General features: G+C 33.7%; 2 protein-coding genes across 2 annotated transcripts; both read left to right on the top strand.

Annotated features, from left to right (window-relative positions):
• Positions 1 to 432: 432 nt before the first annotated feature.
• Positions 433 to 12,641, top strand: LOC132544677 (sodium-coupled monocarboxylate transporter 1-like). Its single transcript, XM_060208301.1, has 15 exons — positions 433 to 774; positions 2,761 to 2,826; positions 3,346 to 3,397; positions 3,833 to 3,900; positions 4,291 to 4,445; positions 5,084 to 5,224; positions 6,327 to 6,456; positions 8,178 to 8,266; positions 8,532 to 8,656; positions 9,550 to 9,620; positions 9,826 to 9,912; positions 10,073 to 10,299; positions 10,778 to 10,878; positions 11,426 to 11,541; positions 12,483 to 12,641. The coding sequence occupies exons 1-15, from the start codon at positions 433 to 435 to the stop codon at positions 12,639 to 12,641; spliced, it is 1,929 nt and encodes a 642-aa protein (XP_060064284.1).
• A 1,798-nt stretch (positions 12,642 to 14,439) lies between these two features.
• Positions 14,440 to 26,321, top strand: LOC132544676 (sodium-coupled monocarboxylate transporter 1-like). Its single transcript, XM_060208299.1, has 15 exons — positions 14,440 to 14,850; positions 18,477 to 18,542; positions 19,057 to 19,108; positions 19,493 to 19,560; positions 19,773 to 19,927; positions 20,434 to 20,574; positions 21,065 to 21,194; positions 21,781 to 21,869; positions 22,719 to 22,843; positions 23,115 to 23,185; positions 23,555 to 23,641; positions 24,397 to 24,650; positions 25,011 to 25,111; positions 25,505 to 25,614; positions 26,109 to 26,321. Exons 1-15 carry the CDS (start codon positions 14,440 to 14,442, stop codon positions 26,319 to 26,321), a joined length of 2,073 nt encoding a protein of 690 aa, XP_060064282.1.
• Positions 26,322 to 27,810: the final 1,489 nt, after the last annotated feature.

Genomic DNA, 27,810 nt, shown 5'->3' with positions numbered 1-27,810 from the left:
AAGTCGTATGCTTCGTCTCCCGTAGTAAATACAATTCCAGGAGGCCATTTCTGGGTAAGGTCTTTGCAAACTATTTTACTATTGACAACTCGCTTATCGTTAATTCACGTGAGTAACCGTAAAACTTGCAACATTAGTGTCACTCGAATTTGCAACAGTGCTTATTAAACATACTGCTGATTACGTAGTTTGTTACAGAAATTATCGTTTTTACTTACGATATACGTTTAAAAAATTTTCATGATAGAACAAATATGTAATCTGCTACATGTGTCAGTTGATTATGTTGAATATTTTTCTTTGTTTTAGCATTTCAACTATTTTCTGAAACGGTTTTCGACGACAGCTGTAATAAAAGGCATCGCCATGAATTTCTAACAACTGCAATAAGTGTTCAACGAATTCAATCTCTATACAGAATTAAAAAGCGACATGGCGACATTTACAACACTGGACTATTTCCTATTTGTGGCAGTACTTCTCGTATCCTTCTTCATAGGACTCTATTATATGTTAAAAGAAAAACTAGCAAAACAGCAAGCTACTTCAGACGATATTTTAATGGGAGGACGAGAAATGCCAGTATTTCCAGTAGCTATGTCTCTGGTGGCAAGTTACATGTCGGCGATAACCGTTTTGGGAACTCCTACAGAGATGTACGTGTTCGGAACACAATATTACATGGTGGCATTTTCCGGGTTATTGACGTACCCAGTCACGTGTTTTGTATTCCTACCATTCTTTCATAACTTGGGACTAACCAGTGCATACCAGGTAAAATCACTGCTACTGTGTTTATAAAGAACTACGTAACTTGTATTTTTTTTTTTTTTTTTTTTTAGATTATCTTGTCCTCTTCTTCATTTATAGTCTTAAATTGTTCGATTCCAATGTTTCTATTCCTGTTTTCTTATTTTAGTTTTATTACGCAGAAAATTCGTAATTCTCTCTCCACATTTTCTAATATTGATACTGCCGTTGTTCTGTCTGATATTGTACCATTTATAAATAACCAGACAGGAATTTCCGATTTTACGTTTAGGCTCGTTTAGCTTTTAAATGTTTGTAGATTCGATGCCACGTTCTTTTTGGTTTCAAAAGAAACATCTCAAATAATGTTATTGTCAAAATGACGAAATTTTCATCAGCTGGTGATACAAGTACATTTGTTGGTTGAGCTTGTATTTCAAAAATCACCACCCCGAATCAGGAAATAAACAAGGTAATTACGACATGTGTTTGAAGTTCTTCGGAACAGGACCGACAACATTTTTAAAAAATATGTTATTGTAATAGGTCTTCAGGAACACGGTTTGTTAGGAGCTGGAGAACACCAACGTTGAGTGTGGAATTAATCCGAAAAATAATACATGTAGTTCGTAATAAGAATCCGTAACGATATCAAAGTGCTGTTTGAGTATTAATACATATGATCTATATTGTAAAACGCTACCGTCAACGGATAAACGACTTCTTAAATCTGATGAAAAGCTGTTTTGAAACTTTGAACATGATTTCATTCAACAATATATCATAATAAGATACTTCACTTCTTTCCTTAATGTGAAGAGAATTAAAAACAATTGTTTACCAACCTTTCATTATCAGGATTTCTCTCGGCCATTTTGGTGTGCTTTCTTCATCAAACTTGTTCATTAAACTTTTAAATATGGCCGTTGTTTTGTGCAGACGACACCGCTTGAGAAAGAATTCGTATAATTTTACGCATGCGCAACAGTAATGAAAATTTTACAGAGCATTCGATTGGTTACACAAGGAGTCAAGTCACGCCATTTTGATTGGCAGGAAATATACTTTTCTAGGCGGACGAGAATGACATCTATTGGAAAAGAGATATATTACGCCAGTCAGTACATCACCAATCCCAAACACTTGTCAGAGAAAATCAATTGTGATTATTTGAGAAAACGTATTACTGGAAGTCCCCGAATTGACAATAGACGTTGCATTCTTTATCCAGACATTTGTAACACCTCGTTATCGTAAAATATTGCATATTTTACACATTGTTAGATCATCTGATCTGAAACGTCAGGATGACCCTATATTCATCGTGTTTCTTCTGTAGTTGTGTGCTCTCCACTGTCAGCTGTGCATTAACATTTTTGCACTTTTAACGTCTCAATTTCCACCTGTGAGATTCAGCTAAATTTGTCTGAGAGTTCCTGAGATGGGCCTATTCAAGTGTTGTTATCTTTTGAGTCTGTCCGAAATCCAACATGTTTAAAAACACATTGTAAACGTCTTCGCAAGCCCAACTGGTGCCATTGGACTGAAAATTGACGGTGATATTAAAGAAGGGAAACCGTTTTTCGACCTTCTCAAAAGTTTAATATAGCAGCCATGACAACCATTTTGTAACATGGTGACACATCAACAGAACTCTGAACAATATACATTCTACACTTTTAAATGTTGTCAATTTTGGTTCGTTTCGAAATCTTATATGGCCGCATCTTAAACTTTTTTAACTTCTTCTCGAGGTCAAAACTGGTCCAAATGAGCTGTTTGTTGTGGAATTTGGAGAAAATGAAATGAGGTTTTTTCCCCTTTACTGCTAAGATGTTCAGAAGTAATCTTTCATAACTGTTCTTATTACTAAAGCTACTTTTAATATCATATATCGGTCTTTATGATCAGATGACCGTTAAGGCCTATTGGCCCCTTGTTTACTTTGTACCAACGACACGACTGTGTAACCTATACCCTTGCCCATATATATACACTGATGTCTTGTAGTACTTGGAACTCCGTTTCAATAGCTGGACTCGCTACATAGCAGCATTGGTCTTCGCCATAGAGATGGTAAGTTAAGTAGTATACAGTTTATAAACATGTTATTATATGGCACAGACTTCATTAAGTTCAGTAGCTGTTCTAGTAAACTGAAGTTCAACAGATCAGAAGTTCTTACTCAGAATGATTCGGTATTACTAGAAACATCGTAGATAAGGACAGTCATTTACTCGCTTGGCTGATACCTTTGATTATTTCCTTTTATTTCTGCTCATTTGACGCTTGTCTTTCCAGATTTTGTTTTTGATATATCTATCAAACAATCGTCAAGAAATCATCGAATATATTTCTTTGTACTTTTTTTTTTCAAAATAATCTCACAGTGCATATATATTTCAGTTAATCAAAAGGTGGTACATTATTGTAAACTCCTTTGTGAGACATGTCGTGTTTCGTTTGGGCTTTGGTCATTTGTTAAGGTATTTGCCTTGCTGTATCTATATTCCGTGATGTGTGTTGTAAAAGACTTCTGCGCAGGGAGCTACAGTGCAACGGTCCATTACTTAACGTCGTTTTCCTCGATTTTAGGTACTGTATATGGCGGTGGTTCTTTATGCGCCTGCGCTTGCTTTGAATCAAGGTAAGTATTGGTTCATGGTACTGTTATAATCTATACAGTACGTATAAAGAAAGAAATACTTATATGTCATTTAAACAATTATCTATGCTTCTGTTATATACCTTGACAAATAAAACTGTGTATTAGGACCTTGTTTAACGGTATTACTTACATTTGCAGAAATTTAACGCCAGAATTTCTTTTCACAGTAACACGTATTCAACTGTCGTCTTCACGTTGTTGTGGGCTTTAGTAGCTTTCTTTCACTACATAAGCTTCGTGGTAGCCTTATTTCTGTCCCCACCACGCGGAAGTGATTGATTATTTTTGCTCAAGCTGTTTCCAATGGCAAGATATTAGAGTTTGCTATCATGGACTATATACATTGCGCCGTCATAAATGGTCATTGAAACGATTGTCGTAATTGGTGACGTCATTAATTTTATCTATTTACAGTGACTGGTCTCTCATTGCCGGGTTCTATATTAAGTGTGGGCGCCGTAGTAACCTTCTACACTTCTATGGTAGGTTCACGATTAATCGTTGTGAATTATTTGCATGATACTAAGTAAAAAACAAAACAACAAAAAATCAATATTATGTTGAAATCGTAAGACTTTATATACAAAAGACTTTGTGTCTTCGTGTTGTTTTTTTCTGGAGTTAATGTCATTCAGATCTATATATTATATAACCACAGTGATTGATATTATGGTTGTATGTGAAATGTTCCTGTCATTTAATAAATGACCATTTGACAACATTTCTTTTCCCTGTTGTTTTTTGTTTATAAGACATGTACAACAAATAACAAGCTGCAGTCTCTGAGCTGGGTTACCATGCTAACACAAATGACTTTGTGTCTTCGTGTTGTTTTTGTCTGGAATGGTTGGAACTAATCAGAAATATTTCAGGGAGGATTACGTGCCGTGTTGTGGACAGACACATTCCAAACATTTGTCGTCGTTGGGGGTCTCGTTGGGATCATCGCAATGGGCTGCATGAAGTTCGGAGGCATATCAGAGGTATGGAACCTCGCACAGCAAGGAGGAAGAATAGAGTTCTTTAAGTAAGTAAAATTTATAACAAAACTATCTTGGTTTTCATCATCAGTATATCTATCTGTACTCACAAGCTGTAGCGAGTGCTTTTTATATGTTGCTAGAGAATACTAACGATAATTAAAGGAATACCATATACAACATCCTTGACTTTGTGTGACCTATTTCTACCACAATGGAGGAAGCTATTCCGCGGATGAATTAACCTAGTCTGAACCCGCGCGTGTTTTGACTGTATCAGTTGGGGAGTTTATGATAAGACCAGAAGTAACATGCCATTATTAATTCACAATGTTTGAAGGATTTTTTTCAAAGCGATATATATATAGAAAAAAAATCCATATCAAGACTTAATTATAAAAAAACCTGCACACTAATCTTTGCGAGATTTGATTTTGGCCAGTGCGTATTCACAGATCACACCACTGGTCAAAGTCACTGTGTTCACCAATCAAAATGCGTTCAGATTTTAGAGCACATGTGGTTTATTCGATCTAATGTGGTAGAAAGCGGTATATACACATAAAAACACCAGAGCAAATGTTTTCCAAAATATAAGAAAATAAATTGAATTTGACTTTTCATAGGTTAGCATACATTTACGATAATAACATAGGTCTGACATATAAATGACATGTCCTTGCAGTTTCGACCCAAGTCCCTTTACGAGATGCACGTTCTGGGGGCTAACTGTTGGTAGTTTTATCGGCCAGCTGACAATTTACGGAGCCAATCAAACCATGTTACAACGGTATATGAGTATCAGCAATGTTAAAAACGCGCAGATGTAAGTATACATACGGGTATCAGCAATGTTAAAACCGCGCAGATGTAAGTATACATACGGGTATCAGTAATGTTAAAAACGCGCAGATGTAAGTATACATACGGGTATCAGTAATGTTAAACACGCGCAGATGTAAGTATACATACGGGTATCAGTAATGTTAAACACGTGCAGATGTAAGTATACATACGGGTATCAGTAATGTTAAAAACGCGCATGTGTAAGTATACATACGGGTATCAGTAATGTTAAACACGCGCAGATGTAAGTATACATGCGGGTATCAGCAATGTTAAAAACGCGCAGATGTAAGTATACATACGGGTATCAGCAATGTTAAAACCGCGCAGATGTAAGTATACATACGGGTATCAGTAATGTTAAAAACGCGCAGATGTAAGTACATACGGGTATCAGTAATGTTAAACACGCGCACATGTAAGTATACATGCGGGTATCAGTAATGTTAAAAACGCGCAGATGTAAGTACATACGGGTATCAGTAATGTTAAACACGTGCAGATGTAAGTATACATACGGGTATCATTAATGTTAAAAACGCGCATGTGTAAGTATACATACGGGTATCAGTAATGTTAAACACGCGCAGATGTAAGTATACATACGGGTATCAGTAATGTTAAAAACGCGCAGATGTAAGTATACATACGGGTATCAGTTATGTTAAAAACGCGCAGATGTAAGTATACATACGGGTATCAGTAATGTTAAACACGCGCAGATGTAAGTACATACGGGTATCAGTAATGTTAAACACGCGCACATGTAAGTATACATACGGGTATCAGTAATGTTAAAAACGCGCAGATGTAAGTATACATTTGATTTTCATGAGAGTTTGAAACTGTTCCAGATTTTTGTTTTTTGACTTAGTCCATTTATTTGAAAACAAAAACATTATTCGCAACATAAAATTGACATATAATGATATTTAAGTTATATATATATATATAAATATATTTTAATTTATATATTTATTTGTCAAACGACAAAAATCTTAAAATCTTGAAAAAACAAATTTGGAAACAACATCACAATATACTAATATATATTATATATATGGTTGTAATTTGTATCATAGAGCCCTTTTCGTGAGCTTACCAGCCACCATCATTTTGGTCACTCTGGTGTGCCTGTCCGGACTGGTCATTTACGCGGAGTACCACGACTGTGATCCTTTACTGGACGGTAAACTTATATCCAGGGACCAGGTAAATATGCAATTCATATAAGGAAATTAATAATAACGATTTAGAAACGATTACAGAAAACACGTCTGTTAATCTGTTCTGTTGGTGCAATAAAGGACATCGTCTAATTCGTTATCAACTCCACAAGTGCTTATTAGTTTACCTTTTCAAACATATATGTTAATAAGTTGGTGTCGGAGTGTTTCATACGATTTTCCAGACTCTCAAGTACTCTTTCTTTCATCGTTTTCTCCAGTGGTTTACAGAATGAACGCTACGCCTAAATACTACTAATAAAAAACTAATTTTGAACATCCCTTTTATCGTTCTGTCAATATATGAAGTGTATGGTTATGTATATCTTTGATTAAATGCACGCTTGATTGATAACATTCACATATCTAGCCTTTCTGTTAGAAGCACATCATTCTAGTATGGTCCAAATGTATACTGAGATAATACAGGCTGGAATACTGGTATGGTAATTTTGGATTTACGGTTAATGCCTTTACAATAAACGCTATGGTGATTCTAAATTCGACAAAAATACGTCGTAGTAGAATGACCATACTTACTATGACGGAATTAACTCCAAGTCAAAGATGTGATGTCAAGCATTAAATGTACAGATAATGCAGACCACTACCTATTTAACATAACAATGTATCCAAATATCTATTACGGTAACAAAGACAAGTGCTCTTCAAATCAGCCTGATGCATTGAAGGCCGTTCTTCTAATTTTCTTGTATCGCATTGAAGTAAGTTACGCAAAATTTTGATGTGTCGGGAATGTGAAAGATGCTCACAAAGGCTCCCAAGAGTCTAATACCACTTGAATATTTTGTTTGTACAATCCAAGACAGTTCTACTGGTGAGGACAGTATCAGACTACTCAAGTTAACAGGCTTTCGTGTGATCCAAACAGCTTTATTCAGTCGGGTCTAGTAGTTTTAATTTGACTCTCGTCAAAGAACTACGTATGCTTTGTGTTCGTTAGGGAATGGGACGCCTTATTATACCTTGATGGTATTGGTTTGTTCTTAATGTCTTCAATGCCATTGTTTCCTTTTCCCTAAAGAGACAGCATTACAGCTAGCAATTGCAAATGTAAGGTTTCATTGAAATATTGAGAACTAAATAAGACGTCATGTTCCTGATTGACCAAATATAGTATACATCTTATTGATATCTCAGCAAATCTGAAAAGTTCAATTCTCATACAATTTTAGTTAGAAAGGTTTAAGCCATGGCGTATAAGACACAATGATGCTTCACCACATTTTTGATATATGCTACTGTTGATAACAGGTAGTGATGATTTTGTTCGTTTGGAACCTTTTGAGGTCGGGACTCCTTGACATCACACCAATCATAACATCACAATTAAAAAAGACATCGAAACTATCATTTATGAATCACCAACGCCATTTTATTACCATAAAATGGATGTCGTCTATAAGAACACGGATGTGGACAATTATCGCCATGCATTCATATATAAATCTACATCTATACCAAATTTCATGCTTTTGTTTAGAATATGCATAATTGTTTAGTTAATTGATTTCCTACGGATATTGATCGAAATTCAATTTGGGCATCATCATCAATATACCATAAGGTTGGTTATAATTCGAACACCAGTCATAATGAATGTCAAAAAGACCAATTTATGTTATTGAATTCGGACCACTTCCATTTCACACCCTTAATGCCTAATGGTTAATGACTGTGTTATAGCTGTTACCGTACTACGTGATGGAGAGTCTTGGTAGAATACCTGGAATACCTGGACTGTTCGTGGCATGCATATTCAGTGCTGCGTTGAGGTAATGCATCATTTAAACGGGGAAGGGGTGATAACTTGCTGTGTCTATAAATATGAAAATCAATACACCAATTAATGAATTGATAAAAAAGTATAATGTTTTCCACTGAAAGTGAATCATTCAACAAGAAGACATAAATTTGTATTGAAATTACTGACATTTATAGTCGGATTCCATACAATACTCATTAAGTTGTTGTAGCAATTCGTATGCATTTCTTATTTGGTTGATGGTACATAACTATTGTCTTCTTTTTATATTCAAGCTCTATATCTTCTTGTTTGAATGCCCTCTCTATAACCTTATTGGAGGACTTGCTGAAACCTTTCCTGGATTACATTGGTGTAGTAATGAAAGCATCCGCAGAAGCGAAAGCTGCAAATATATTAGGTGAGCATGGGACAATAGCTTTATCCAATGGTTTTGATATCAGCCATGCATATCTGATATATGCAAACTGTATGATTTGAAAATGAATAGGGCTGAAATGATATAATGATCCATTTTTCCTCATCGATCTTGCACATTGTACTTTACGAATAAATGTTTATGGTAGTTATAGAAACAGAGATACAGCCGAATGTAATTTATCAGATCAAATTGTCAAGCTGATATGACTCCTTGCATTCGCCTTTACCTAAAATCAGGCGTTAAATTTGTTCTTAAATATATCAATATGATGTAAACGTGAGTCCTTGGGTTGGGGAGATGGTAGATATATTATAGAGGTAATTATTAGTTATGTATGTTGTAGCAATACACAGCTGTAATAAAATGTAGGTTGTAACTAAACACAGTACAATATAGTATAGATCTAAGACAATATAGGATAGAGCTATACAACTATGTAGTACAATATAGGATGAAGTATACACATCTGTTGTACAATATAGTATAGAAGTATACACCTCTTTAGTACAATATTGGAAAGAACTGTACACACCTGTAGTACAACACCTAATAGAAGTATACACATCTGTAGTTCAATATAGGATAAAAATATATACATCTGTAATATAATATAGGATATCTATAAACAATATATATATATATACATATATACAGCTGATGTAGTACTTTGTTGTTTGTTGCAACTGTCAACTATCTACAATGTAACTTTACACAGCTGATCAGTACCATGTAGGTTGTCGCAACTATTAACTATCTACAAAGTAACATTACACTGCTGATTCAGTTATTTGTGATATAATTATGCAGAGTAAAAGGTTATCACTTTTTATGTTTTATGTTCATTGCATACTGTAAAAAATATTTATATGCAGGTGCCCTGGGAGGATTGGTTGTAATTGGATTTGCCTTCTTGTCTGCACTGCTGGGTTCGACTGTGCTTCAGGTAATTTCCAACTAAAAAGAAACATAAGTTGCATTCATGATTGTATTAATAATTATTTGTTTTGTAAATCAATAATGCGAAATGATAGATATTTATTTGAGACTATTATTTCAGACGAAAGGAAAATTGATTTTTAAATACGCATTTTAACCAGACAATGATGTATTTTCAAGATTATTACCGCTTTTCTCCATTTCTATACTAGATAATGATATCGGTATTAGGAATGGCAGGAGGTCCACTACTTGGTTTGTTTCTGATGGGGATGTTTTTGCCATGTGTCAACGGCAAGGTAAATTGATTTATTGTTTTGGTTGAAGAAAACATGACTAAGTATTGAGAACTTCTTTCTAATCATCTATCAGATTTCTTCAGAAAAATCACAGATTTTCTGCCTGTAAAAATCAGCAAATGCTCGATAGTTACGTAGATTGGTTTTTTTCTTTCTGAAGGGGGCATTGGCTGGCATGGTTGTTAGCACAGTCGTAATATTCTGGATCGTGGTTGGCTCTTTTGTATATCACGTTCCTATGCCAACGCTTCCGTTTGGGACCGACGGATGTGACGTAGAAGATGGTGTTACGTATGCTATGAATAACTTTGTAATGAATTCTCCGGATTTAAACATGCCTAGAGTTCCGATCAGTGACAGTTATATAGCTGAAACTGAAATTGATTGGTAAGTTCAGATATATAGTGTATTTTGATATTTGCATTGGTATATCCTGATTATACTGACGTAAATTAAGTTTATTGACATAGCGTTGCGGAGACACAACGAATATGAAATGTAGAAATAGCGTTATTGAATAAATCGGGTTGGTTTATTAGGTGTATTGCAAGCATCATATGTCATTGTATTCCATCACACGAATAAATAATTTTCCAGATACAATATGGCATGAAACATAAATAACAGAAATATTACAAGAAGGTGATAAGACCAGGGGTTCCAGGATGATAAATGTGTTCTGCTTTATCAACAATACATACATCACTTTACAGCTGTGACACTGTGATTTCAGGGTTTATGTAATTGAGACATGGATGTTAAAACATATTACATAGTGATGTAATTAGAAATACATTTATCAGGTTTACGAATATATTTTTTATATGTTTCTGTATAATTTTGACTGTAATGATCATATTTACAGGTCTGGTCCCATGGCGGTGTACAGGTTGTCGTTCCTGTGGTATCCAACAGTGGCTATATGTATCGCTTTGGTCGTCGGCATCCTCGTCAGTTGTCTTACAGGTACGTTGGTTCTTGCACTAGTCGGCAGTAGTTTTCCTATGATATACTATTATATATGTATGTAGAGAACATATTGTTAGGTTTTGTTTTCTTGGAAAATTTACAAAGTACTTTGTAATTTCTTATTACAGTGAAAGTAGACTTAATTTTGCCAATGTTTAATTACATGGACAACGTATAGGTAATATGTGACGAATAGAAAACTAGTCAGCATTTTCATTTCGGAGAAAAGTTATTGGTAATTTTTTATTTATAAAACTTGTTGGTAAGTTCTGACGCTAAGAATCAAAATATTACCTTGAATAAACAAACTCGTGGTTAATATATATAATTTTGGTTTTTCACTGTCATTCCTTTCCAAAAGTTATTAAAAACCAACAACTATACCAGCATGTTAAAATTATCATAATCAATACTTGACAAAACACCTGTTCTATTCGAAATACTAGCACTGCAATTTTACCCAAACGTCATAAGTTTATATAAAGGTTACATACATTTCATTATCTTCATCGGTCTTATGAATATTGTTTTTTTAATACTCTAGGTTGGCAGAGTGAGAAGATTGCTCCTAAATTTGTGTATCCGGTATCTGAGAAGTTGTGCTGCTGTCTTCCCAGTTGTGTCCGGAGGAAACTAAACTGTTTTAAATTGTGGAAATATGTACGTACACTACATACTATCTGTCTTTTGGTTTGTAGATTTTGAATGTTTTTTCTATAAGGCCCATAGAATGGTAAAATAAGATATAAATTGAAGTTACAGTTATCGATATTATTAATTATCAATTGATTTAACCATGTCATATAACTCACGACACAGGTCAACTATCGTATCTGTCTAGGTATTTAGTTGGTTTAGTTACATTTCCAGCACACCCTGCTTCCGTATGCAGATTATTTTTTTGGTTTAAGAATTTTACAATTATTCTCCTTGTGGTAAAAGTGGAACATTCTAAAGGACATACTGAAATTTTACAAGACTAAAAGTAAAACCACTTTCTAATTAGGCGTTGACGTGTAATTCTGGATTCATGGTTATATAGCTTATTTCAATCGAATGGTTATATTGGCTTTTGATTATTTGTACTAAAATGATTAAACCTGAAAGCGATTTCATGATATAGAAATATGTACGTTTCTACATATGTTATCGACGTCATGTCATCTCTCTGATCACACAGTTGCCAAGTACTTATCATTCGACAAACCATCAATAGTACACTAAGGCTATTCAAGGAAACATGGTAGTCGTAGCTACCTATCAGTTCAATATTATTAAATTGTATACAGAGTTACAATGTAAAAGAAGGGGTATTCCTAGAAAGATAAAGTGATAAAGACGGGCGTGAAGAAAATTTCGAACTGTCGTAAGTAATAATATTGTAATATGAATTAGTTCTCTAAGAAACTTAAGAAGAGACTACAGAAAACCCGGCCTTGATACGATCTTACCATGTTTGTCATTGTGTTTCCTGTCCTCGTTATTATGTAACTATGGTTGTTACAGAATAATATTATGTTGTTGCTGAATTTTATAATGTAAACATTGTTGTTAATGAATATCATAATATAAACATTGATGTTGCTGATTTTTTGTTACAGAATGTTGGTAGCATGAGCGATGTTTTGTCAGATGACGAGGAGGAAGAAGAAGAGTTCAGCAAACTAAAGATGGAAACCCGTGAGACAGCAAAGCTTCTTCCTCCAAAATCGCGGCGTATGGATAGCTTCGAAACGGAAATGAACGAATTTGATGTTTAATAAACAATGTGACACTCCAAATTTTCCCGATGCGTTTTGATTACATAAATAGATTATAATTTGCATATGATTAAAAGAAAAGCTATATAGTTGATTCTTTCTTCATATATATATATATGTATATATACCTATTGTAATCCTTGAATATTCTATCACACATTCATCGCACGGCTGGTTGATCTATGACGCATGTCATACAATAGTGATTAAGCGTAGGACCATCCGAAGATACTGTCACATTTTTCTTGAGGAATGCTGAATGAATCTTTTACATAATTCAGTGATGTGTTTCTTTGGGTTGTACCAATTAAATTAAACCGACATCAAGGTGAAACAATCTTTTACTCATTTTTATAGTTTATATAATTAAGTGTATCACCTTATCAACAAGGACAGTAGGTTTTCGCTGAAATATGTACATACTTGGTTTAATTAATAATTATAAAGAGAAAATCTTATTTGGTGAACAAAAGTCTAGATATCTAAAAGTTTTTAGTCATATATGATATTCCATTTAATTTATTAAATTCGTAATTCTGAATTGACTTTGAGTTATCAAAACACATTAAATTTTATTTACTATGTCATGTTTACCCGTCATCATGTATTCGTCTACAAAATGAACTGCCTCCATTCTATAACTAAGTTTTAGAAGTGGTCGAGCTGGACATTGGGAATCAATTATGAATATTGGGAAGGCATCGAAACGTAACTGGAGGTATAAAAACACATACCATCAATAGAAAAAATATATTTTAACCGTGATATCCATATCTGAACAACCTAGAGTCTAGGGTACCTCTTAATGTGAACGTGAATGTGCAGGCACTCTAGGTAGGGGAGACGGAAGGGAGATGCTTAAGGCACACGAACTATGTTGTGACATTTTGGCTGGAAAAGGTATGGTTATACATTGTATGTAGTTTTAAAATGTAAGCCCGTGTAAAATGTACCAAGACATCCATACAAATAAGAATGGGTGTAACAATCTAAATGGGCTAGTTATTTGTGTGACATTTGGTAGACATTAATTTGTAATGAAAATAAAAATAATTTTGTATTGTTTAAGAGTGATTTTCATTTTTCAAGACTCAATATCAAACAAACGATGCGTCAAAATTATCCTCCGTCAGGTTTTGTTAGCCGAATTATCGTGGTCATCATATGTTACGGTCAGTAGTGTACACCTTGGCCAATGTCATAACCTGGTGGTCAAGGTAGGGATTATCAGGCCCTGATAGTGTCCTCTATGTTCGCGTGGGCATTTGCGCCATGTCTATTGGTATATGTGAAGCTTTAATGCAAGCGAAAGGATTTCCGAAGGACATAGATATACATAGATTTCCTACAGACGTAGACTGGTGTAAAGTCAGCTAGTGGTTTGTTTATCGATACAAACATTTATCTGACAACATACTTTATTAATGGATATCTTTAGTAATATACAGATGTCTGGTCAAGACGACCAGGCTTTCAATCTTTCAGACTTCGTTATTTATCAGGCGAATTGAAGATAACGTTACCAATGAAAAACCATGAGGTATCTCGTGTAGTTCTATAACCAGCTGGTTATATACAGGTTATACAGTGGGCATGTGGGAGGTAATTTGTTAATGGGATATTATAATTATACGTCGAATTTTGTGATTATGATGTGAATATCATAATTGGATTGTCGAGAAAATATTCATAGAAATAGTTTAATTTTACTTTCAATTTTTTCTATTTTGTCCACGCCCATAAGTGACCATTGTCCACTGAGTGGTGTTCTGTGACGTACGATTACAGGATATACAGCATGGATATTTATACCGAATCGAGTTTAAAAACATGCAAGAAAGTATGTGAACTTTGTGATGGAGAACAAATCGGATCATTTGTGGCAGTGGACTATGTACTGTTTGCAGGGGTTCTGGTAGTTTCAGCACTTATTGGAGTTTTCTACATGGTCCAAGAAGCACGTGCAGCGAAACAAGCCACAGCCGATGATGTTCTGATGGGCGGAAGGGATATAGGAATCTTTCCTATAGCTATGTCCTTGATGGCTAGTTTTATGTCTGCTATAACAGTGTTGGGAACACCTACCGAAATGTACAATAACAACACAAGTTACTGGATTGCTGGAAACGCTATTATCATCACAACGATACTGACCAATCACGTGTTTCTTCCCTTTTTCCATAAGCTAAGCCTAACCAGTGCATATGAAGTAAGTATTATCGATGCATCGATTTTCTTCTTCAATTGTAGCTATATTTAGTTATTCAAACAAACAACCATAACAGTCTTTATCAATATAAAAAAAACGATAATTTAATTTTGTGACGCAATTTTTATTTCTCACAACAAATTACATTTTACTGCATCTGTTTCCAGTGGAATTATATCAAACGCAACATGACGATGGCGAGATATACAATTGTCAATATAATCTAAGATATCAATAAATAATCCATTCATCACATTTGTATACACATTTATCTTAACCATGCACAATCTTTATATTCATTTATCATCAAAACGTACACATAGTGTTAACCTTTTGGTATGGCGACGATTTATTTTCTCTGCTACAGACATGAACTATACACGGTATCTACCATGTTTGCGCAACGTATCGATTTATTGAGGGAGTAACAGAATATAATGATTATACAATATAATGCATTGACCAAAATGGAAATTATGTATATTTTGTAATATATTGAAGTATCAAATTGTTTCATTTCATCTTTGGTTTACGCACGTAGGATTTTGTTGTTTGCATTTCCTTTCCGGACTTGCTGAAGCATTACAGAAAATGAGTTTCAATTGATTACTATTCAAGTTAATATAAAGAATGACATAAATATCATTCTTTATTCCATGTCTATCTACTACAGGAAGGGCATGATTAATACTTTCTTAATTCAGTACAAAAAGCATTAACACTCCTATATCGTATCACTACACCAGGAAAACCATCAACTATATGTGTACCGCCTTGTGTTATACTATTGATCTCTCCTTATCGTATGTTTATACACGGTAACAATGCCAATTTATCAGCACTGCAGCTCTGTTATTGCCGAGGAAACTATGCTGTTACTTATTATCAAATGGTTAGATTTAAAAAAACCTTTAAAGGTTTGTTTGATCTACATGATATTTATCTAATTCCAACTAAAATGATTATCAAAAAAAACGCCAAACATATATGATGTTGACGTCAATTGACTTTTGTGAACAAAAATTCAGGAAAAATATATCACATTTCCTGGAATAGCAGATCAACACAACGTGATTGAAAGAACAATAATGTAGAATTTGTAATCAATAATTGATGGTGTGTTTCGAAAGAATGGAAACTTTGCAGTTAGCGAGCACATTTACTATACATATAGCCTAAAGTTATCGGAAAACATGCAAAACACGTAAGGGGTTGATTTAAGAGAAATAAATGATACTCCGACAACTTACCCAAATAAAGAAACCATGTCCTGAACAAACCTCAAACTTCCATTCACGTTGTTTCATATCTACAGCCCTCTCTCCTCTTCAATACTATCTTGATATACAACTAACTACGTAAGAATGTATGTACAAACACATGCAAAATATCATTTTGTTACCAGTAAATTGTTAATCTCCTGTTAGATGAAAGATGAAGATGATATCAGTTGCTAGTTATGAATGTACAAATACATATAAAAACATTGTAACGGAATGTCAGTGTCTTAGAATGCAATAATTAGACCTGGATGATTAATCAGTGTGTGTTTGTTAAACATTCAAACAATGAAAAATATTTCGTCATTAATTGTTTTAATAAATGAACAAAAGGACTTAAATATTTGTAAAAATGTCAGAACTGCTGGTGAGTATAGCGGTGCATGCAGTTTTAACATATACATTCACTGTACATGTTTGTATGTGTTAACCATGAGTATAGTTATACATATCAGTCTATTGACGGACATCGATAAGGAACTTTATTTGGATATCGAACGAACTGATAATCATTGTTATTGTTATCGGTATTTACCTGTATTAATGGATTCACCTGTTGGGAATGTGTCACCATGTCTCGATAGGAGATACTGGTTACATGTTATATTTCTACTAAGAACTGTCTTTATGAGAACACAAGCCTTATAGCCTACATGTAGCTTAACTATCAGTAACAACTCTGCAGAACATTTCAATCATATGTATCAAAATTGAATAACAAAGAAAGTATCGATACAATAAGTCAAGCTCGGATTTAATGAAACTGGGACAAAATATGAACAAAAAGAAAGATTCAGAAAATAAGACAATGCGATCTGGAAGAGTAAGCGTCTTCTGCTTCATCAACGATACCTGCGACGTTAGTCTCAGTCAAAGCAAATAAACTAAAATACATTCACAAAGGAGAACAGGTAAAGAACAACACAATCTCTGAGAAAACAAGGGAACACCAAACACGTCCGAATTTATATCGTACAAAGAATTTTTTATAGGTGACCATTATATAAAACGTAATTTTTTTCTGTAATCTTTCTTAGTCTGCATCTCTCGAAACCCTCTGTAATGAGTATGTCTTTCAGTTGCCAACATTTCGCACAGGAATTGTGATATTGAAGTTCTTGAATATCGAATCAATTGCAACAATATCAGATGGGGATGCTGGGATGTTGCCATCCACAATAGAAACATTTTACGACAGGGAAATTAAAATCAACCGATTATCATACAACATCATATTAAGCTGTCCCAATTTGGGTTTTTTTGTTGTTTGAAGAATACGGAATAGCGGGGTGGTCGGTGGTAACTGTATTTCAACAATATATTTCATATTTTTCTTTCACAGTTGTATTTAAAAAAAGGTTACTCTTTTGAGTTCTGTAACATCTACTAGATGAACCATCAATAACAAGTTGTTAATATGGATTCTCGTGAAGTTAAGGAATCCCATATAAACGAAGAAGGCCCGTATCCTTATCAATAATAAACAATATGATATAATACTTAAGCATGTTTAAGCATGGTCTTTGGAAAGACTGTATATGATGTGTAGGTAGAGTTTCCGTCGTTATTTAGCAGGTTCTTCATTGTATGCAGGAGATCTAATAATGTATGCAGACAAGGATAGAGTTATTGGATGCCTTATCTGCAGGCACAATAATATACCTCTTATGTAAATCATCAAGCAAGAATTAAACATTAGGATCATGGAATACAGAGTTGTGTTTTGTTTGCATTTTACAGTTTAAGCTGCTAATTTGTTTAAAAATGGATTTTATTCTACCTGAAAGTGCATCCAGCAGTAACAGTTGCTACTTATAATGCTACTTATTCGATAAAAAGACACATCAAAATTTATTGTTAGAATTTAACTTTTTTTAGATAACCATACATCCATCCTGTTGTCACAAATTACTTCTGCCGATGCAATAAGGAGAAATCCGGTGCCAAGTTAATACGTTTACACTACATCTCAAATAACGAAGCGACTGTTTGTTAAATACGATAAATGCTGTCTGAATGAGAAAAGATACATTAATATAAAAACATGGCTATCGAAAAAGCAACCTTAATTGAATTATTATCTCTTAATTGAAATGTAATATTAGATGTGATCCAGTATTAAATGTACTGAGTATTAGATGTACTCTAGTATTAGATGTAATCCAGTATCAAATGTACTTTTGTATCCAAAGTACACCAGTATTAGATGTACTCCAGTATCAAATGAACACTAAGTTTCAAATGTTAACCAGTATTAGGTGTACTCAAGTATTAAATGTACCCAATTATCGAATGTACTCGAGTGTTCGGACAAATGCCACCTATTTGCGCTTTTTTTTCTTTCAGTACTTGGAGAAGAGATTTAACGTAGTTGTACGAGTATGTGCATCATTGATCTTTATGATGAATATGGTAAGTAGAAATAAACCTTAACTCTATACTCAATTACTATTTCTCTCTTTTTACCTGTTTATTTATAGTGTCACATTTCTTGGTTTTTGTGTTGCTTTTGCTTTTGCTTTTTTGAATTTAACTTTTTATTTTCTTGCAAGATATTATTGCACTGACCTCACATTTGCATTGTTTGCTTATTAACTGATCTATTGTATCATCGAAACAAAAGCACAATTAATAGTTATAAGAGAAAAAACTTAACTTCGATATAAGATATTGTATCTCGTAGGATGCCGTCATTAAGATGCAATATTCAGGTATATTCTCTGATGCATTATCAATATTGATATTAATGCATGGAACGTTTATTTGAACGTACTCTATGAATACACTTCACATGATTTTACTGTCAGTGTATGATGTAAACAATTAATTCTAACTCTAATATAAACTCACACAAACCATCACAATAATTTAGAAGCAGTGAATAAATATGACGTTACTTACCAACATTTTACATGTTCCCTTATAGCTCCTGTATATGGGAGTAGTTTTGTATGCACCTGCCTTGGCATTGAATCAAGGTATGTTGAGACGTATCAGGCAATCATCAAAATGCAACAATAACACAATCAGTGAAATATATTAAAAATATGATAAGTAAAAAATAAAGGTATGATAGGAGTTTTAAGTTTCAAAATCCAGGCCCATTCAATTTAATTGTACGTTGAATTATTATAAAATAAACAATTGGTTGTTGGAGAAGAGGTATCTTCTCTCGTATTTATACACGTTTATATATCTTCCACCTACGAGATTTCACCGTTTTTCCACTGTTGACATTATATTGGTATACCTGTTTTTAGAGAAAGACTTCAATGACCTTTTCATAATTTAGTGTTTTTTTGTTTGATGACTTTAAGTACTGACTATTTACACTGTGGCATTGCTTAAAACCCTTCTTGTAGTTACTGGTCTGAGTTTGTCGCTGTCAATTGTCTGTATAGGCCTGGTGTGTACATTCTACACGGCACTGGTAAGTTATTTTTGAGATCAATGTCTTAAGTATTGCAATATTCAAATATGAATCAAATGAAATCATTCATTAAAAAGTGAAATGCACTTTAGAGTACAAATATCAAATCATGGTACGTAGATTGAAGGAAATGAACCAAAAGTATTTGCATTATCTAATCTCAAATTAACATAAATAAATGTATTTTCTTCGGTCTTGGTTCTGCTCTACAGGGTGGACTAAGAGCTGTTGTATGGACCGACACATTTCAAACATTTGTCGTCATGGCCGGACTTATCGCCATTATTGTAGTAGGGTCACGTGAGGTCGGTGGCTTGGATAGAGTCTGGCAAATAGCTGAGCATGGTGGCAGAATACATTTCATTGAGTACGTTATCTATCAAAAATGCTACCCATCATTATGTCAAATATAAAAATAATTATAACAACTTTTTAAACAATAATTCCGAAACATGCTTAATCAACTTATTTTATCCAATCTTGTTGACCCTATTTTACGAAACGACATATTGAGTTGCACAAATTAAGCTGATTAACAAATCTCACGATTTTCCCTCATTGCAATCATCAGAGCATATGTTATACGCGATTACAACCCTTAATCGTTTCTTATGCGATAAGAGTGGCGTATTTTGATAAATCATATATGCCGAGAGTATGATTTTTTCAACTTATGAACTGCAAATGTTGTTTTATATTGGTCAGGTATATAATCAAATAATGAATACGATTGCTTTGTTGGAATACAAACGTTTCTCAATTCAACCTGTTAGAATATACATCAGTGTGTATATCGAATAAAATGACATCGACGTAAATTTCTCCAACGCTAAAAAGTGAAATTTACATCTTTTAATAATACAATATTTTCAGCTGGAGTGCCGACCCTACCGTTCGTCACTCCTTCTGGGCACTTGTCATTGGTTCTATTGTTGGTCAGCTGACGATTTACGCAGCCAATCAGACAATGATTCAGCGATATTTGGCGATCAAAGAAATAACAAACTCTAAAAGGTAATAAACAGCAAACTTTTACCTGGATAACTGTTAATCATACTGTTTGATGACGTTAATAATACCTGACTGTTAAATGAAGTGACAATGTATCAAATGCATTTTGTGATCTTATGAAACAGTATAATGAGAAAGTTTATTACTGTTCATGTTGTATTTTCGAAGAAAAAATAAAATCGCGAAAAACGTAAATAAAACAAATAAAACAATTTCACTTATTTAGCAAAAATTACACCAGTTTTGAACCACGCATCGAAAAAACTGTGAAAATATGCACATTCAGAAATAGAACATTTCAATGAGTTCACCTGTTCACATGAATGTTAAGCAGCAATTGATTGATATAACTAAACTTAATTATTTACGCGTGAATAATTTAAATCCGTTTCAGTTTTTATTGGGTATTTTTGCATTTTGTGGATTAATTATTTTCCTATTTTTCCATTGTACGTAAATGAAATATGGCGATATAATATTTGTGTTGTCATAGAGCACTGTATGTAAGTCTCCCATTGACTTTGATCCTGTCCACGGTGGTGTGTCTGGTAGGAATTGTCATATATGCTACTTATCATGATTGCGATCCGAAAATCCTGAACCTCGTCAAAGCCAGAGACCAGGTAGAGATAATGTTATTATAAAAACGCATGGTTTATGATAGAACAATAAAATTTTAAAAAGTTCATGATTTATTCCGTTTAAGAGTTTAATTGCATGTTTTGATGATTACATCTACGTCGATAATTTCCAGATAATGTATCAAATGTCATCAAGGGGTGTATTATTAATTAAACTTTTTTTCCAAATCGAAATAGTACATATATAAACGTGTTTCTGTTGAACTGGATCATCTTATCCAGTGTTTATGTATGTTACAAATTCCAATAACGTCACAACTTCCACAAATGATAACTAATAAAATAAAAAGGATGGAATAAAGTTTTATTTCCAGTAATAGTTTTAGTATTTTGAACAATTAGTTATCTTGTTTAGATAGGTAACTGTTTATATCCTTCATAATATGAAATATCAATCCTAGTTTTCAAACAAATCGTTAGATAAGAAGCAAGTTCAGGAGTGTACCTGTGGCTGTTTACAGCCGTTATTTCTGTTTTTCGTTGGTGTCTACTACTGTCTATCATTAATTATTACTACACATATTCTAAGACGGTATTATCGACATATGACGTATTATTTTCTTTACAGTTGCTACCATTCTTGGTTATGGATAAGCTTACATTCTTACCTGGTCTACCCGGATTGTTTGTGGCCAGTCTTTTCAGTGCCTCTCTCAGGTAAGCTGTGACATTTGTAATTTTATTCTGCTTCTACCTACATATTATCACACCACTGAAACCAATATCTACCCAGAAATTATTGCATTTTTGATCTTTAATGCTTTTTTATTGGTATGTTCCGAATCTGATTGTATTTGATGCACGTGGAATTCGGGATAAAGTTATTTCACCCATGTTGCTTTGTGACATATTTACTGTACCTGGGGTTAAAAGAAGCGTCTATGTATCGATCTATGTAACCTTTTGTATCGTTAAACAGTTGTTCATCTGGTGAATTGTCTCTATCGAAAGGCTAAACCAACTTATCATTCATGCAAAGCCAAATATGGTTTCTTTTTGGCAGTTGAAATCTTTTCCCTAGAGTAAACAAATTATACGTACAATCTGAACACATGTGGAATATCATTGCAAAGTTTGCACCACATTTAGTTTTATATGAAATAAAAAGGAATCATTTCTTATTACGAGAATTTAATTTATATTGTAAAATTAAAATGTAACCATTATATCGATCAATCAGCGTTGAATCGCAACAATTACTATGCATTATTACTTTATTCTCTAGTGTATTCATGTACATAAACGTTATAGAGAGAAATTGGTTATTTGCATGTCTGATAATGGTGGACATTGATATACTGTTTCAGATCATATCTAAGCATTTTTGTGATATGTATTGTACAAACACTGTGAGCTTATTACATATGTGACTGGACTTTTCATCATTTTATAAGTTTATGTTTTATCAGATAGTAAAACGCACACACATATATACATATATATTGCTGATTATATAACATTGAACCAATATAATTGTTTCATATTAAAACGACAATATACTTACAGTTCTATCTCATCTGGACTGAATGCCCTTGCCATTGTTATATTAGAAGATATACTAAAGATATACTGGCGGCATAACGGGGGAGAACCATTACCAGTTGTCCAGGGACGTATTGCTAAAGTGTTGGGTAAGCTTCTAGCAAAGTAATTCTAAATAATGTCGATCTTATAAATGAATTAATTCAATTGTCTCAAACGAAATGTTTATTTATCATATTTTATTATCTTTATTGAGATAACATTGGGTTGAATCTACGACAGTGTTATTTTGAACCGTGCCTTTCGTTGCGTTATCACAATGATAATAATTGATTTCTTAAACAATAACTAAATATGTATGGTCGTAAAAGCTAAAAGTACCTGTTTGCAAAAAACTGAAAAGTGATTAATTTTATTCAGGATTTATATGTGGAGGAATGGTGATTGGCATTGCGTTTCTCTCCCAGTTTCTCGGACAAACTGTTCTTCAGGTAAAATGCAAAGATGCCTTGTGATGTCACGTCATGCCATCGTCTTGGTGCTGAAATAAGTCCCATTTAAATTCGCATTTTCTTCTTCTTGGGAAAACACAGTGGTAACGCTGAATTCTTTTACTATGGATTTATGGTAATGAATAGAAAGCACGTGTCATTTTAAACTCAATTATCACGTCCAATAATTTGAAATAATATTCTCATGGAGGCTTAGGTAATACCAAATTATTGAATCCATATGTTAAATATAATAAAAATAAATATGGGCACCAATATAAGACCTTGTTTATCATATAAACATTCCTTTAAAGTATCGTTTACTCAAATTGTATTTCAGATTGTTTATTTTCTGTCGATCTTTCGCAGATTATGCTTAGTATATTCGGCATGGTGGGAGGTCCTCTGCTAGGATTGTTTCTCAACGGGATTTTTCTACCCTGGGTAAATTCGGCGGTAAGTATACACAGACAAAAACTGTTAATTGTCTTACAATTACTGGGTATTGGATCTGTAACGTTTTGTGTACAGTCCTATCTTTCTTTAATGATTATTGAAAAGAACAGCGCTGTTTAAAATGTCATTGTTGAAAAGAATGTTAACAGATATTGTAAGCTATTTCTAAACGAATTAATTTGACAGCTTGTATGGAAGACATATCGCTATGTATTGAATGATCTCTTCTTGAAAATGATTAATTGTACTATTCCTGTCTAAATGTACAATCACAAATTGTGTAGAATGGGACGGAGTTTTACAGTCAGGTACGATAAGATTTTGCGATTGTTTGCTACATCGGTGATATTATAATAATGAAGCATTGAAATATTGCACTTACCATTGGATACGAATCATTATTGTATATCACGTGCATGGAATCCCGAAATATTGTATTGTGCACGGCCTATTGCAAATTGGTTTTCAAAAAGAACAAAGAAAATACGGAAACTTAACTCATGCTTTAATTCGAATGAACCATGACAAAAGAAGAACAAAAGGAAGAATTTTAGACATCTTACAAAGCATGAGGAGAATATAAATCCTGGCCAATACAAGTAATTCAACGATCCCAAATGAGAATTAAATACCATAAAACCAATCACTTAATGTAAAATCATGAATTACACCGGCATTGATTTTTACGTTTATTTAAAAAGCGATCATTTGTTTTTGTCAACGTTATCATTTTATTCTAAACCTCATTACTACAGGGAGCGTTTTGTGGACTTGTCTGCAGTGCTGTATTGACATTCTGGGTGGGTGTCGGAGGTTCTGTAATATTACCAATACCTCCGATAAAGAAAGTTTCAGCGTCTATATGTCAACACTTCCAGCGAAACTGTACGTCATCAGCTGATAATCAGAACACAGCAACACTTTACAGTACCATGACACCTATTTCAACAATATATTACAACACTTCGACAGAGATACCTACAGCAGCTACACCAAATGGACAGGATTTGTAAGTTTTAATTGACTTTCATCAACAATTCGTAGGATTTAGTGTCATATGTGCGCTCGTTCATTTGTTAGATTAAACGTTTAGTAATCTTACCTTGTATTTCAAAATGAACATCATTACAAGCGATTGACTGCCTCATGTGATATGAATGACATGCAATATGTAAAGATGAAACCGAATACCATCCCAACGAATTATGGCATAAATCAAAAATATTTCCAAGCCCTATTTTTCATTATTAAATTGATTTACATGATCAAAAAGCCCATTTTTGTGCACTTTGTTTCTATTCTCTATCGGTCCTCATACATTTTAATGACACGTGTTTGTATTTATTTTCCTATGTATGTCCTTATCTAGGTGGATTTACCATATCTCCTACTTATGGTATGCCTTATTCGCCGTGTTGATATCTCTCTTCGTTGGAACTGTCGTTACACTTCTGTCAAATTTCTGCACTGGTAAGATCATCACACTTTCTTTTCTTTCTTTGTTTTAAAGCAGTGCCTGATAACGATGGCATGCAAAATATGAAATCAGTGTCAAATTCAACACCAAAGCTGGATACCAATCTAATTCACGTCATCACTGAATATGCATAACATAGATAAGAGCAGCTGCAGCAGCAACAACAACAATAACAAATTAATGAATAAATAATGATAATAAAAATAAGAAAAAAAAAAAAACAACAACAAAACACAAATACAGCAAAACGCCCCACTCTTTCGGAAACAAACATCTGTCTTTGTGAAATATATTTGATATCGATCGATCGCATTTCAACTTGATGAATGAAATGGGGAAAAAAATAGTAAACTGTAAATGTGAATTTCTAATTACCTTTATTTCAGATTTGAACCGTCCTGAAGACTTGGACAAAGAATTGGTACATCCAGTTTCTGACAGAGTATGCTGTTACCCTGCTTTATCATGTCAAAAGGTTAATCGTCTGACGAAACCAGTAAGTCGTCACTTATGTATACAAGTACTGGAAGATATATGCTACACTGTCATGTCTATTGAGGAATCACCTGTGTAAGTGGTGTGATTAGGGTTTGATCTAGAAGGAAGATCACGGTTGTAGGATATTCGCACTATCAGTGTTTTCCACTTATCTCCCTTGTCATTTTCAAATGCAGTATTTACGGATAAAAGAGACCTAAACATTGTAGGATGTATGTTTCACCGCTGTAAACGTGGTAGGCGTTCGAAGTTTTCAAGGAAACATAAATCGATTTGCTGCTTGTAACATTTCCGTTATCCCTGATGATGAGTTTATGATCTATAAATAGGACACTATAACATTGTTATCGATAAAACAATAGAAGTATGGATGACGTAGCATTTGACCTGTCCATTGTAGAATGGTTTTATCAATAATTCTAGAATGATATATGATATTTTGAATCAGTTCAGTATAATATGGTTATCATGAAACTGATTTCTTCTTTTCAGCCTTCACAGTTTTACGAATCCTCATCGAAAAAGACCGAGGCATACACATATGACGGACCGTATACTGTTACAAACGGAGATCTCGAACTTCAGCCAAACGTACAAATGACACAAACACGATATAGGGACACATCACGTCAGACTCATGAAGCCCCTGGCTATCACGAAAACGGTCTGATGCCTGACAACGATGACGATCTAACAAAGTTGTAAATGTTTACACTAATCATTTTAAAATATGACATTAAAAAATCATATGTAATTTATGATGATTTACTCATTGTGTTACGGATAAAATTTTCTTTCCACTAAGCAGTTTACGTACATCTACTTAAAATAGAATGATATGTTTCAATTGATTTAACTCAGGCTTTCTAAATAAGGAAGTACATTGTATGCAATAGATGATAATATTATAGAATGTATATTTGACGCATAGGTTGAAATCATACTTTAATATTATACTTTACTTTAATGCTGATTAGTTGAAAACTTAACTAATTCTATTATCTTTTCAGAGGATAATTTGACTACATGTAGTCGTTATTCGTGCCAATCATCTTGAATTTGATGTTCAGATCTGTATATATGACATAAATCAAATTAAAACGATATGTGACGCGTAATGCATTCGCATGTCCGATGCATCACTTCTACATTACGCTAAGAACAAACTAGAAAATAAATATGCTGATGTACATAGGTTTGTAAGCACAATGTGATTTAGATTAAATTTATTTTGCTCAAAAGTTTGTTTTCCTTATTTTGTTTCAGAATTGTTTTAGACATGCATCATCTATATAATTTATTTAAAATAATCAGAAACTTTACTAGTTATATTCTTTGATTGTGAATTAAGTATCTCTGGTCACGTGTTTGTGAGCCGTGTAAGTGTTGATGACTAAATTTGGATTCAATGGCATAAGTGTACCACCCGGTAAGATTGGTGATCCTGTAGCGGTACGTTTTTGTTGAAGTTGGTATGTCATAGTAATTATGTCAGCTTATTTAATGCAACTTTTCATCGTCATCATTTCATTTTTGAAAACAATGAGTTAAAATAGAAAAAAAATAATTGAATTATTTCCCCAGTGAAACAGTTTTCATATTGCTTGACACAATGGTACTGTATTGAGATTAGCAGTCAGTGAGAGTTGCTTCCCTTCTACCATATGGCATGCTGAAACAGTACTTGAATAGGAAACATACGGTAAACCAACATATCATTTATTTCAGAAGTAATGTCGGTCCATATTGTTTTTCAGATATACAACATATCTTTCATAGTATATCAAATATCTTGATTGGATAAATAATATATAAGATATCTTACATACTATGTGATATATGTAACTCAATTATCTGATGTATGAAGATTACGAAATTTACGAGGCTGTTTGACTTTTCTTTTGATCACTTTCGATAGTGGCCTCTTAGACTTCAAACTTTGCGCACTTAGCATCACTGACAAGTCCTAGAAGGACGAAACAGATGTTTGATGTAGCATCACTGACAAGTCCTAGAAGGACGAAACAGCTGTATGATGTATCATCACTGACGTGTCCTAGAAGGACGAAATAAATGTTTGATGTAACATCACTAACGTGTCCTAGAAGGACGAAACAGATGTTTGATGTAGCATCACTGACGAGTCCTAGAAGGACGAAACAGATGTTTGAAGTAGCATCACTGACGAGTCCTA

Source organism: Ylistrum balloti, unplaced genomic scaffold (assembly GCF_031769215.1).
Source record: "Ylistrum balloti isolate Yb309-2 unplaced genomic scaffold, AGI_CSIRO_Ybal_v1 Utg369806, whole genome shotgun sequence".
Lineage (NCBI taxonomy): Eukaryota > Metazoa > Mollusca > Bivalvia > Pectinida > Pectinidae > Ylistrum > Ylistrum balloti.
Note: the sequence above shows the minus strand (reverse complement) of the source record. Positions and strands in the feature narration are given on the sequence as shown.